This window comes from Bombus pascuorum, chromosome 2 (assembly GCF_905332965.1).
Source record: "Bombus pascuorum chromosome 2, iyBomPasc1.1, whole genome shotgun sequence".
Taxonomy (NCBI): domain Eukaryota; kingdom Metazoa; phylum Arthropoda; class Insecta; order Hymenoptera; family Apidae; genus Bombus; species Bombus pascuorum.
Window position 1 is genome coordinate 18,886,160 of NC_083489.1, and position 14,889 is coordinate 18,901,048.

Genomic DNA, 14,889 nt, shown 5'->3' on the forward strand with positions numbered 1-14,889 from the left:
GTTTAGAATGGGTTTTGGTTAGGTCCGAATTATGTTTGAGCAAGATTTAGTTTGGCAACAGATACATATATACATATTTACAATAAATATTATGTTCTAATATGATTCCAAAATATTCTATATAAGAGACGTAATATATCGATAAAAAATTTGTATAGAAAATATTCAAATATTTTCATCTTTGTACATACATACATATATATCTATATAACGATAAATCGTTACACGTTCTCCGTTACGTGATTGGACGAAACGGTTCGACGCGAATATCAGCGGGTGGTAAATACGCGCGGGGCTCACAATAAAAGATGCACAACGTTTTTTCAAGGGTGTCAAGGATCTGTAAGAGTCAATTCGGCGTGCGTCGTAGAACAATGTAAAGTGTTTGCTCGCTGGAGAATTTCATAGGTATTGTGCGTATTAATGCGCGGTTTTTCTTTTCTTTTCTTTTCTTTCTTTCTTTCTTTTTTTTTTATTATTTCGCAAACGAACGATACGCCCTGTTTTGTTCCAGGCACAAAGAGGTCGAGAATCTCTGAGAGCACTACGGGAACAATGCTCTCCACGAGCGACACCGGTAACGAAGACGACCGTGACTCCGACTCTGGTGGAGAACTTCTTGCTGACCGTTCATTGGGTAAGGCTCTCTGAAATCTCGAATTTCGATCGATTCGTAACTAACGATTGAGGTTGGAATTGTAAATTTGAATTATTACATGAAATAAATTGGAGTAAAAATTGTAGACTAGTTTTGTTAATTGTAATTGAATTTGTAAGAGAGTGTCTTCGTCTAGTGGAAATTTCATCCTTAGCTAAGTGATGTAGGTATCTATACATATATTAGGACACTATGACATGAAAGATATTAAATGTTTTTCAAATTTCCCGCAAAGACTTCATCATTAACACGTTTATTTTCAGCACCATATACATAATAGAGAATTAATTTGGATTAATTGTAAGTTACAAAATACGTAAATGAATGTACAAATATGTAGGTACTCACCTAATTTCCGTGTTTAGTTAAAAACATAAATAAACCTAACCTAGATAGAAATTGCTTAATAGGTTAATGAATTTTTTGTATACAAGCTGATTGTATACAGGGCTGCGTATATATCTTTATAAATATTCATGTGTTTATGAACAAAGGTAAACCTAACCTGAAAAAATTTTTTTGTAACTGCAGTTCCGACGTCGGTTGGAATGACGGAGAACGATACAACACGAAAACGATCAAATAGCTTGAATGATTCCGAAGATGGAAGCCCGGAACCAGGTTCTCAGAGTCCGACGCATACACCTCCACTGACGCCAGCACTAACGCCGCAAAGGGAGGATACGCCGGCGCCAGAGAATCTCAGCCTCCGCAAAAGCGGAAGCCCTCAGCAGACGCAGCAGACCCTTCAACCAGTGGACCTGGTGCAGCCTAGACCTAGCCCACCATTACCCTCGTTGGCGGTAAGCTGTTTACCTTAATCCCTTTACGATTACGAGTCCATATACGGGATTTCAAACGAAACGATTTCGATATAGAAGATATAGAGGAATTAATTTATAAGCTGTTTAGTAATCAAATCAATCAACTTCATTTTTTGTAATTTTTCAATATATATCTGCGGAAAATTTCACTGAAATGGATTGACTTTACCTTTAGCAATCTTTTTTCTGTGTGAACTCGTTTTCAATTTTTTATGTATACCTAAATCAAAAGTTTGACAAATTTGTGTAAACGAAGTGATTTTATTAATGATATGAGTGATAATAAATATATTACGAATGTGTGTGCTTATGAAAATTCATGCTTTTTGTGGACACAGGAAACCCTAACCTAAATAGAGCTTTGTTTTGGCTTCTAAACTCGTAAATTCTATTATATAATTGTATTATGATAAGTTCTATTACTATATTTTTCTTTTTCCATAATATTTAAAAATATATTTCATTAATCTATTTGTAATGAATGTATACATTGTTGCAAAAAAGCGACGTAGCTTATTTCGAACATAATCCTACGAAGGAGGAGAGCAAAGTTAGGATTATGTTAGGCGTGCTAAATTCAAAATGCTACTCCATAACCATTTCCACATTATTTCTAATACCATAAACAATGCTTACAATCTCTTTTCTAGGCTGCAGCGACGGCAGTACATTTTCCACCTTACGCTCCCCTCTATGGTCCAGCAGCGAGTTCTCTCTACTGTTCACCAGCTTTGTACCAGCATCAGCACCACCATCACATTCCAGAACCACGCGAGATCCAAATGCAAATGCAGATGCAAAATATTCAACAGACCTGCGGCCTTCAGTTACAACAGCAACAACAGCAGCAACAACAACAACAGCAGCAGCAACAACGATCGCCCGTCGACGTACTGTTGCGAGTGTTTCCCGGAAGACGTCGCGCGGACGTCGAGGCTCTGTTGCACCGGTGCAAAGGTAGGCACTGCAATCCGATATCCGCGGCCATTATTCATGGACATAACACGATCCTCGGCTGGTCCTCTGTACTGAGAGATCGTCAGACGGACACGTGGCTGAGAAACAATTCGAGAAGATTCGTCCATAGTGTTCTCGAGTTTCCATTGCAACCCACGGCCGAGTTTCAACCCTTTTGGTCGCGAGATTCGTGGTACCCTTTGGGAATAGGTTTTGGGGGGGATTCTTGGAATTTTCAAAGAGGTTAGGAATATTTTTATTGAAATTTATTGAAGGGAATTTTGAAAAGATTGGTATATAGATATTGGATTTGGTTTCGGGATTTGATGAAGGGGATTTTTAATGGATTAAGTATAGAATAGGGTTCCAAGATTAGGTTCAGAATTTAGGTTTAGATTTAGAATTAGGGTTCCAAATTTGGGTTTTGGAATATTCTGAGGGAATTTTAGAAATATCTAAATAGAAAAATTAAATGCAATTTTAGAATATTCTGAGACAAGCCTAAAAAGAGGTTTCCCAATTTTTAAAACACTTTCTACCGAAGGGGTTGAATTCTCGGTTTCCAACCTCTCAAGAAACGAACAAATAGTATTTCTTAATCCAGTATTCTTAATCCAATAATTTAAAGTATCCAACATAAAATAATTTACATAAATTAAGCATGCTATATAAAACATCCCTTCCAACCTTCCACTATTTCCATTCCTAATTAAATGTACATCAAACTATTTCCAATCTAATCTAAAGAAACAAATCAAAACGATAAAATTGCCAACCAAAAGTCAAGAAAGAATGTTAAAAAGAAAAAGAAAAAAATAGGAAATAGAAACTGGCAGAGGTGTCTGTGTCGCAGGCGACGTGGTGTCGGCGATGGAGGTATTGGTCTGCGAGGACAGTCTCCAGCCGAAGTCTGCGTTCTCGCCGCTAGCAGGCGCGTTAGCGTCGGCTGCGGCCGCATCTGCCTCGGTCTCAGCCGCATATGCGAGCCGGGCCGCTTACTGCACCACTCCCATACCGTCGACCAGGCACAGGTTCCTGGCCGCACCGTACGCGGGTACCGGCTACCTGCCCACGGTGATCAAGCCGCCCAATCAGAGCCTACACGCAAATGGAACAGGCGACGCCTATCGGGAGACCAGTCCCGATGATGCGAGTGACAAGACGAGCTACTCCGAGTGACCGGACGATGCGCAGGCCGCCACCTGGTCTTACCTGCAATAGCTTAAGGGTAACGGTGGGGAGGGATTTCGACCGTGGAAATGGCGGCGCGTCCGCTGTCGTTTCTTCAAGAGGATGAGAAGTCATATTGGGGAGCGAGAGGGTTTCCAGAAGGTTTCCGAGTCTCTGTGGGATACGAAGAGGATGGTTCGAGATCATTGTGACAAGAAATACTTGGTAATTTTCTATTGTTGTTATGATGACGGAAGGGAGGTTTGGAGGTGAATGGTTCTGAAAGGAAATTTCAAGCAGATGGCAAGATTGGCGAGGACTTGGGATTGAAGAGGATCCGATGTCAACTTACGAGTTAATCAAGTTATCATTAGAAATTATGATGACATAATGAAAGGTTGACAGCGAATGGTTCTGAATGAATATTTGGAGCAGATGCTAGAAATTGATAAAGACTTGGAACTATGTGATTTTTTAAAAAAGATACGATGAAATCTTACGAATGAAATGTGTTGTAAGGATTTGGAGGTTATGATGATGCAGTTTGAAAAACGCAGATGGAAGTTTGGAGGCAAATAGCTCTGATGGTGAAAATTTGCAACAGATGATAAGAATGAGACAGTGTCTCGAAAAAGATAGGAAACAGAAAACGGATCATGGAACCTAAGTAAGGAAGATAAGGAAGAATTGGTGAAATCTACAATTCTACTTACATACTTATGAGTGTAACCTAATCCAAAAGGTCCAATGAAGAAACTTCCAAAACATGTCTTTCCGAGGAAACCTTGCATATTTCCTCAAAAACATAGTAGACGCATTACATACAAGGTACGTCACTTAAGAATAAAACAAAGTTCTTCGAAGGAAACCAAATATGGCGGAAGAAGACGTTCCGCAATTTTATAGCGTGTGAACCACAATGAAGAATTCCCGTAGACCCTCTCCACCGCGTGCTGCGGATACCGTTAGAAAATTTTCAATCCTGAAAAGTTGAAGATTTTTTGTCGAACGTCTCTAAAGAATATATGAAACAGTGTGGCCAGTAATCCACCGAATAATACAACTCGTGTCGATCAGTTTCGTATAGTGTTTCGTTCCGTGAACGTACTAAGAGAAACAGATCGCGATAAGGAGAATGAAAAACGAGCCGTTTGTGCGATGAACGGCTGTATCATTGTAACAATATATCTTTATACATGTGTAGATAAAGCGACTTAACGAAGTGTGTGTGTGTGTGTGTGTGTGTGTGTGTGCGTGTGCGTGCGCGCGCGCGTGTGTGTAGGTTATGTTCGAGAGGGAGAAAGAGAGAGAGAGAGAGAGAGAGAGAGAGAGAGAGAGAGAGAGAGAGTGAAAGAAGAAAATTGTATTGTCACGATAACAATTAACCAGTAAAAAGAAAACAGGGAAAAGGAGCATACGACATGAGAAACGAATTGTAAATACGCGTGAATCGCTTTAGCCTGATCATCCATTGCAGTTAACCGGAAATACTGTCACGGAGTATGTTTAGCGAAGTTACACCCGTAATAAATAACGAAAAGAGCAAAAACAAAAATAAGAAAATTAAAAAAAAATGATGTTGAGGAAAAAAGAACATAAAACGGAAAATAAATTACGTGTTTCTGGATACAGGAACATGTACGTATAACACGACCGATTATGCATAAGTGTTTGCCTGTAAGTATCACGGCTCTAAGATGTTTAGATTCGCCGGCGACCAAAAGCGTCGTTCTTTGTAGTTACCATATGTTATCCGAGAAAATGTATAGACGGTTTATGAGAATAATAAATAAGATATTGATACTCCATACATAGTGTTCGATAATGAATCTTACCCTTTGTTCACAATTCAATTTTTCTTCTCTTTCCTTCTTTTTTAAAAGCTTTGAGCTTAAAAAGAATTTTTGTTTAAAATATAATATACCAGAAAAGGTAAATATTATACTTTAATCTCTATGCTTTTATAAACATTTTTGAATCTAATATTGTTTACTTACTACTATACTATGAACAACCAAATATGTATATACATACATATATTTATTGATAGAAATTTAATAACTTCTATAAATATTAGTTTCTGTGTTTCAAACCATAGCGTAGAATTATTACTAATTATTTATTATTTCTCCCATAAACAAAGTAAATTCTTGCTAAAAATATAAAATAATAAGGTTTGTAGTTTCATGGTGGACTGCCTTCCAACGTTGTTTTCGCGGAATTCGAAAAAGAACCAGTGAATAACGAACGATTACCACGGATCGGTGGTACGAAGCGAAAAAACAGAAAGAAAGCATCGAGGAACGCGAGGAATTCACTTTCCCCTGGGCCCGATATTTCCAATGATTTTTCGTTTTTCTAATTTCTCTCTTCATACGGAACTTCATCGTTCGATGCACTATATACATATAGGTACACACTATGCTTCAAACATGCATGAATCCATCCCCACCATAACTATGATTCTCTAGCCGACCTAACTAAAAAGAAAACATAGTTCAGTTGAATGAATAAGACGCTATTATTTAATGCTAACAATAAGTTTCTTTGTTTCATAACAAAATTGAAAATCGTCGATTAAATTAGGAATACTTGAAAGATAAAAAGAAAGAAAGGATCAAGCCTGAAAATTTGTTTTTAGAGAGAAACAGACTCTAGTTGTCTCATTGACTATGGCGTTTCAGTACGTTGGAGTGTTAAATTGCTATCGGTAAACGTCTTTTAGTATTCTCCAAATCGATTAAATTTGTGCTGTTATTACTATAGAGATGATTGAAAGAGTATCACAATTATTCATTTCTGACAATGTATCACCGCTTATGGATATTTGACCATTTAAAAAGATAAAAGGTAAGTTCACATAAATACTTAGATAATACTATTCTATCATAAGCTTGGACAACTTCATATGCATTTTCATAATGTGATAATATAACGTGATTGACAATGTTCAAATTAAATGCTAAACTAAATTAAAGAAGGAGTGGAAGAATAAAATTTATATACTTTTTACTTTGGAATTATAAGAAAAATTTAACAAAATTGTTCAGTATACAATCTCTATATACCAAACTCACAATACATGTACAAATTTCCCCCAATTTAAAAACATCCGAAGATTAATTCGTGGTCAATAATTTCTCAAAAAATGGTTACCATTCCCATAACCAACAAATGGTTGTCCACCAACAGCCAAGAAAAATTCTCGGTTGTAGACAAAACGAGGATTCGATCGAATAAAGGTTGAAAGGAACACGAGTTTGTATCGTGATGAAGGGACAATCTTCCACTCGACTTGAAATTCTTAAACGAAGGGAACGCTATGAGAAAAGGTATCGGATGTCGGATACAGTTCGCAGGTGCAGAAAGATAGGCAGGGCTATAGAGGGCGATGTGGACCAAGGAATCTTTGAAATTGGATCGGTTTCATGCTCGATGCACCATTTGGATCTCCGAGCAGTCGATTTCCTGCAAATAGATTCTCGGCGACGCGGCTAATCGATTTTACCACTCGATTTGCGACCAGATCCCTGCTGAATGATCGATTCAGTCCGTCATTCGTCCATATTGAAAAGTGAAGAGAGAATGTCTCTCCATCCTTAATTTGAACAAGAGTGATTTTGTGAAATATATGTAGAACTTATTTCAAAGTATCATACATTAGTATGAAATGTCAATTTTCTGAGGTTTTCAGAAATTGTTATTATATCTCGCGTCTTGAGGTTTTTGTGTGTTAACCATGGTCAATATATTACATGTAATATTATACTATGTTATAGAGAACTATATAAATAGTCTAACAATGGAAGTAGATACGAAAAGACTTTAGGAAATTCGTTCGAAAATATAACTTCATTAACAATATAACTACCTTGATTAAATTGAAATCTAATACTGAATAATTTTGCAAGAAAACTATTGGAAAGCATTCACTGTGTAAGTATAGCGACTACGAGTTTTTAAATATTTCCCAACATTACCTAACCCCAACCTAACCCCAATCTATTAAAGCCACCAGTTTTAGAATTGAAAAATTCTTTGAATGCCACACATGTGCAAGTACTAAAATAAAAATCTACAGGTATAGAATTGAGTGAATAGAAAAGAGATGTAAAAATTTCATATTCTACTCCCTGAATCTTTTGTATGGTTATTTTCGTCGCGTAAGATGTTGCGTTATTATACCATAAAATTGATTTCAATTTATTTACAAATATGATTCCTTTATATTAATTTATACAAAACTTTATACAATTTATATAATAAATATATTATATATTTTAGATTGTTATCCATGAACAAAAAGATATTTAACATATTAAGATCTTTAGTACAAAACTGAAACAGCTATCATCTATATTATCGTGCCTTTCATATTTTCCTCAAACTTAAAAGATTTGTTAGCAGAAGGAAACCACAACCTGATATGGTATGATCATATCTTTTTTATCCCATCATGCATTTGCAAAATGTGAGAAACGTAATCTCGACTAATTTCATCAACCCTCCGATATATTATAAAAACAGTAATTGATACGCGTTCTCCAGGTGCGAACAACGCAAACTCTCGACGAGGAATGCGACGAAACTGAACACAACTGAAAATGGTTTTCCAAGCAGTGAGGCGGCCGTCCGTTCCACACCCGCTTGTTGGTTCGCCGTTGGAGCAGCCACGACTTTGCTAAATAAAATCATTTTCGCGGCCGGCGATACTCTAGGGAATAATTACGAGTGGTGGCGGATTACGCGCGTGCACCAGCCTGGCTGCCTGCTGGTACACGGTATCGATGAAATACCGATAATCGATTGCCCTATACAAGGCATATATCCGGTAGGTCGATGGCTGAACACGCGCCTACTGTTCTATACCCGGCAATTTGTACCGGTGCTGGCGGCGGTGCACGCGGTTGCATTATAATACCGCCGCGGCCCGCTTATTATTTACGAGCGATGGCTGGCTGGCTCTAAGGGGTGGCAATATATCGACACCCCACGGAGTTTCCTCCTTTGGCTACTGGTTACCATTCATAATGGAGTATAATAGTCCCCTTTCCGTCGTTCCGTGGCCGAGCCACAGGGCCTACAATCCGGGAGTTTAATCCGCAGTCAAAGTGCAACAACCCCCCATCGCCGTGTATTAGCCAGCTTCTGTATATATATATATATATATATATATATCTAGTTCTAGCTCTATTTCGCTTTTACTTATGTTCTGTATTTAACCGTAGAGGCTGTCGTGGGTGAAATTTCATCCTCTCGCGAATTTCTGTTGTGCTGTAATAATACCATTGTAGTGTTAATTATAATGTAGTAAAATAATAACTTTTACGCTTATTGTCTAATATTTAAAAATGGTAAAAAGTTAAGGAGATATTGTTATAAACCACTGCAAAGCAATAATTTGTCTACTTTCAATCCAGCATCTTTAATATTTAGCAGTGATAAAAGATATAGCGAATACTGTTGATCTCTAAAATAAAAATAGAATATACTGGGGTGGAATTTTATAACATGATATTCTTTGATTATTAGTTCTAGGGGTTACATTTGTTTGCATTTATATTTGTATTGTAATCCTATCAAGAGGGAAAATTTCTTTTATGAATTGTTAAATGTAAAAACTTATTCTTTCTGATGCTTTTGCGAGGAAGACATAATACACTAAAATTTATCATTCATTTAGTTTCCAATAGGGTTTGCAATTTTAAATCTTGTCATGGGAATCGAAGAAAAACTAGGCTTGCATGAAGATTTGGAAAAAGATTCTTTTGAAAGGGGAAGTTTTGGTGGTAATCGTCTCGCAGTGACAGGGAAGATATAGTGAAGACTGAATATAGAAAATGATTCAATACTGGTGGTGAAGGGATGTAGTTTTTATTTGAAGTAGAATAGTAATTAGAATAGAATAGAATAGTAATATAATACGTAGAAATATATCAGGTCCTTTAAAGGTACAACTCATATGAAAATATCACACACATTAAGAACAGTATTGTTTAATAGTACCACGTTTTCTCTAAACAATCGCCAAAACACTACATTCTTCACGTTCCGTTTCCAGATTTCAACAAACTACAAAATCACTACTATCCACATACACCAATACAAGCGCTAGGATATCCAACCATAGATACCAACACTGTAAATCGAACCTCAGCGTAACAACACAATTAAACAAACAACCAAAAAAAAAAAAAAAAAAAAAAAAAAAAAAAAAAGCGAAGGAAAGGGAAGAAAAAAAGAGATTGAAAGTAAAAATAGAATATAAAAAACATGCCGTTGAAAAATCGAGAAACGAATAATCGTTTCCATTTTCCCGCTGCGTTTTTCTAAACGGTGAAGAAAGGTGACGCTCGTGAAATTTCGTTCGATAAAAATTTCAATACAAAACATAGAAAGTGTGTGTGCGTAGGAGAGAGAGATAGAGAGAGAGGCCAAAAAATCGGGGGTGGAGCAGAGAACGGGATCGCGCTCAAAATCGAAAATCAATGGAAACATCGATATTTGTCGAATACTTAAAAAGCACGATCCCGCGGAAAAGCGGCGAAACACAAGCGGACGGCCCCGCTGGGATGGCTTTTAAAATTTTTTCGACTTCCATCAATATTTGCTCTGACTTCACTGCCCCTCTCTTCCTACACCCACTGCTGTGTTCACCTCTCCGGCTGGGAACGCCGAGCTTCACCCTCTACCTGTATCGACCGTGTACACGTGTGTGCAGCCACGTATATTTGCTCGTGGCTGGCTCAAGTGCGCGTTTTGGAAGCCAATCTTGAATTGGATCCTTCGAATCCTCGTCACGGATCAGGGAAGAGTGTATAGTGTTGCCGAACGTCGGGTAAATAGACGCTGTATTTGTTTCCTTTTCCTTTTTTTTCTTTCCCCTTTTTTACTTGTTTTTCTTACAGATTCTATTTTCAGATTGTATTTTAAGAACGAGAGGAAGAAAGAGTTGATGAAATTATAGCATTCAATGTATTGATTGATGCATGAGAAATATAATACTATGTAAAATAATTACATTGGTATGTGTAAATATTGAAAATGTTGGGGTTTGCAAATGGTGTACAAGTATAATATTCTAATAAGTATGCAATGGAATGTTTCTGGTGCAGTATCTCAATTAATTCAAAGTACAGAGTAATTTGAGGATATGCTTTTGAGGATGTAGATCAATGTTTTCTATTGTTTTCTAACAATGCTCTCAGTAACATTAGCCATCTCAAAAGGAATCGAATTGCTTATAAATAATAACAATCCTTTAGTATCTAATACATGATACAGAAAATAAAAGATTAAGCACTAAATTACAGTAAGATATCAGTACAAATTACTGTTATTTAAAGTAGTTATGTAAAATAGAAGTTCTGGGGTGAAACAAAAATTCATTGAAGATATCACTACACTGTTCAATAACTTCATCAAATACTACTTACAAACCCCACTCCTTTTTCTTCATGGTAGTCACAAAAATTTCTCATATGTTTCAACCACCAACCCTAACTTATTATTTACTTAAAGAATATACATTAGTAAAAAATCAATAAACATTATCAAACAGAAAAAAAGGAAAGATCTACATAACATGAATAAATTTTACAGTGAAACCATTCGGAAATCAGAACTACAAAATGGAGCGCGCCACTACGTTCCAGAAATTCTCGCGAGAATATCGTCGGGAAACGTGGCCGCTTCTTTGTGAACCGCTTCGTCTCTATTTCTACCGATATATATCGAGGTATTTCATTGGGCAATACTTTATTATCTTCCTCGGGTTATGAAGCGGGGTGGTCGGTCGACGAGAACTCGGGATGAAACGGGACACAGAATGGGATGTAGAGGGTTGAAAGAGTAGAGAAGAGAAGGGCAGTGGATGATGGAAAGGGAAAGAAGGAGAGAAACAACGAAAAGAGGGAAGAGAGAGAGGGATAGAAACAGAGTAATAGAGCAGACACCGGAGGCCACGGACACCAGCGTTTGGTGCAAATCATACTCCTGAGGGGTGTCACGAAACAATTCCCAACTGAATAATATTAGTATCTAACAATGGACGTGCTAAATTGAAATACAGCGAGAGGACTGCGTCGCCCCCCTCTGGCTTCTCCGTATACAGGGTGTTCTGTAACTGGTGGTGTGAGACTCTTAAACGGTTCACGGATCCTTGGCTATATAGCAAATAAAGAATAATTACTTTTGCTGTCACGAATAGAATAAAATTCATCTAAAATCTAAAAATAAATCTATGTAAACGTACATAGCACATATACATAATACATTATCAATTTCTTTTTTTTAAGATCAGATTTATAATCAAGATCTTGATTCTTTTACGCAGTTGAATTTATAATATTAATAACAAAATTTTTAAATACAAGGCATATGTTAGAAGATATAAATGATAATAAATTCTTATAAATAAGAATAACAGATACTTTTGATGCATATGTTGCATTGATTTAATTTTAACTAACAATTGTCGCTAACATAATTGTCATTAATTTTTGTTACATTTCCACAAAATAACTTATTGTTAGAGAAGCAAACACAAGAGTGGACATTGTGTTAGAGCAAATATTATTATTTAAAATAAAGAAAGAAAAGGAGAATGGTTTCATAAAGGAAGATAATTCCAGAGATAGTTATATTTTAGTAGCAGTGAATGAAAGTATGATAAAAACAAAGAAATTTAATTCTTAGTTCATTTTTTTATATAAAATCATTGTATTTCCGATTATACCACAAGTTATGGGACACCCTGTATATCCCTGTCTCTATTTTACTCTCTGTACGAAGACTGCACCTCCCATTGAAAATGTGTGTGCAACGAAATTTCTATTACTCCCTCACGGATTACGTTGCCGCGTCCTCCGGCTAGGATGGCTCTGTACCTTTTTCGTCTACGTGTTGGTTCGAACAGCGCGCATAGTACCATCGCACATAGTTGCAGAGAGAATGGAACGAAACTCGCCGGTAGGGTGAGAAATAGCATGCAAATGAAATATTAATTAAATCTATTAAAATTCTCTGTCTTCGTTCACGACCTCTCCTTTCTCGTCTGTTACCGTTCCACGTTTCTACCATCTTCTGATTCTTCTGCTTTTTTGGGGAGAATCTTTGTTGTCTAAACGAACTTACAACGCTTTGTTTCTTTTATTTTTATTTTTATTTCCTTTATTTATTCTCCTTTTTAAGAAAGATTTAGCTTCGATTTTTTTATCCGACCTTATGGTTATTTATTTTCTTTTCAGGGTACTTTGATGACGTCTTTTTTCTTATTTAGAGCGGTTTTTAAAGCGTACTTAACTTCGTGTCTAAAGCAGTTTCTGATTAACACTTTCGCACCCGGCCATTTCTCCACTTCGCTAGAACTGAAAGCCGAGCCGAAAGGAGTAAGCCCAAAGCTGGTTCCTGCAGGTTTCTGTCACTAACAGAAGGGTACGAATTATAAAATTTATCTTCCAATATCAACTTTACTTCTTGGGCTTTTTAAACTTTATGTAAAATAGGCTGCTAATAACTTAGAAGATCTTAAAGATTTTGATTGATGAACAAAAATACTAGATAAGTATTGCAGAAAGATTTGGAAAGAGAGACACTTGTATTGTATTATGCTAATATATCTAGTATAAAATTATTGATTTGCCAATAGCAAACAACTACATATAGCTCAATTATATAGCTTGGCATAATCCTATATAAGTTGAATTTTGTTTGCTGATAAGAACAACAATTGTAATTGATTACAATTTTTCATTTTGATTTCAAAGTTAAGAAGCAAAAACTATAATAAATAGACTTCTTGGTATCAGCGCAATGATATGGTATAAAGTAGGATATTATACTGACAAATAATGAAAATAAGATTTGAGAAATATACATAGATTCTGACATATGTGCATAACTTCTAACGGTATGTCAGGTAACATTATACAGTTAAAAAACGACCCAATTAATAGACTGACAATATACATCATCAGAGTAATTGAAAGTTTGCAAGATAAAGAATCGAATCGACAGAAACTCGCCTTCCACCCTCCGCTATTACTTTCCTCCACCTCCACCCTCGAAGCCGCCCTTTCATCGGTTATACGTGCGCGTATTTCACTGTTCCGGGCCGCGGTGTTTCGGTCGACAAGGCCGCGCCACCATCAAATTCATTCTATCACTCGGGCATATTCCATTAATTACTTTCACTTTGCGTCAATGGCATTTCCATTTCAATGATCGTCGTCGCCCTCGCCTCCACGCGTCGACGCCGTTTCCACTGCCGGCATCCCCTTCCAATGGAATCCGCCGCTTTCTGTTCGCCATTGAATTACGTTTTGTATTGTAAGTGAAATATAACAGCCGCCTATCTATCTGGAGGCGGAGTCTTATTTCTTTTCAATTATGTATTTTCTTTTTCTTCTTCCATCTCTTCTTTTGTATTTTTGACCTTTTCGCCTTTTTTTTTGTTTCAGTTTTCAAAAGTAACAAAAGTTGTTAAAAAATTTCTTTTCGTAATTTCAATAGAATATGAATAAGATGAGAATTAATTACAGTTCTTCATTCCAATAGAGAATTATAAATCAGTGATTGTTAATTAATAAAAGAGAACAATAGATTGATAAACGTGTAAACTAAAGTTTACAAAATAAAAGGAAAGTAGAGGAAACACATTTTTTAAGATCCTTACAAAATTCTTATCCTATTTTTCACAAATCTTAATAAAAGATACACTATTCTAGGAAATTGGTAAATCAACATTTTGCTTGAGATATTTTATTTAAAAAATATACACCAAAATAAAATTAAATTAAACACAAGAAAAGGATTGATTCAAATTCCAACGAAAGAAAAGGTGAAAGAAACGAAAAAGAAAACGAAAGAAAATCTTAATAAAAGGAAGACAACGTATACTCGTGACATACAAAAATTGAGGAGAAGTCCTGACCACAGTGCATTCAACGAAAAAGAATATTATCCCGTGTATCCCGCGATCTTAGCATCGCATAATGTTGAAGTGTGCAACAATAAAGCGAAGAGAACGTTACAGGTACTTCTTTCACGCAGAAGACGTTGCATTCGTCGACTGCGTGTACTCGTCGAGATCTTCGAGGAACGAGGACGAGAGTCGTGGTTCGTCGAACGATGTTCAAAAGGAGAATAGGGTCAACACGGTGTAGAACCGATTTGCCTGTTCGACTGTTACCGAAGGAAAAAGAGAAAACGTGGACGATTGGATGGACGAAGACGAGGAAAAAGAGACGGGGGAGGTTGGAAGCGAAGCCGATGGAGCGG

General features: G+C 36.6%; 1 protein-coding gene and 1 long non-coding RNA gene across 8 annotated transcripts in view; both read left to right on the top strand.

Moving 5' to 3' along the window:
• Positions 1-5,419, top strand: part of LOC132916851 (doublesex- and mab-3-related transcription factor A2) — a 32,845-nt gene extending 27,426 nt beyond the window's left edge. For 2 of the 7 annotated variants that reach the window (XM_060977234.1, XM_060977228.1), the window contains 5 exons: positions 515-637; positions 1,190-1,461; positions 2,133-2,439; positions 3,293-4,855; positions 4,892-4,926. In XM_060977234.1, coding sequence (XP_060833217.1) covers positions 515-637; positions 1,190-1,461; positions 2,133-2,439; positions 3,293-3,618 — 1,028 coding nt within the window. In that variant the 3' untranslated portion in view covers positions 3,619-4,855; positions 4,892-4,926. The other 5 variants (XM_060977235.1, XM_060977232.1, XM_060977230.1 and 2 more) reach the window with 5 other exon arrangements.
• Positions 5,420-7,625: 2,206 nt separating this feature from the next.
• LOC132916341 (uncharacterized) lies at positions 7,626-10,461 on the top strand. Its single transcript, XR_009660078.1, has 3 exons — positions 7,626-7,772; positions 7,894-8,038; positions 8,158-10,461. It is a non-coding gene; the product is annotated as an uncharacterized LOC132916341 (long non-coding RNA).
• Positions 10,462-14,889: the final 4,428 nt, after the last annotated feature.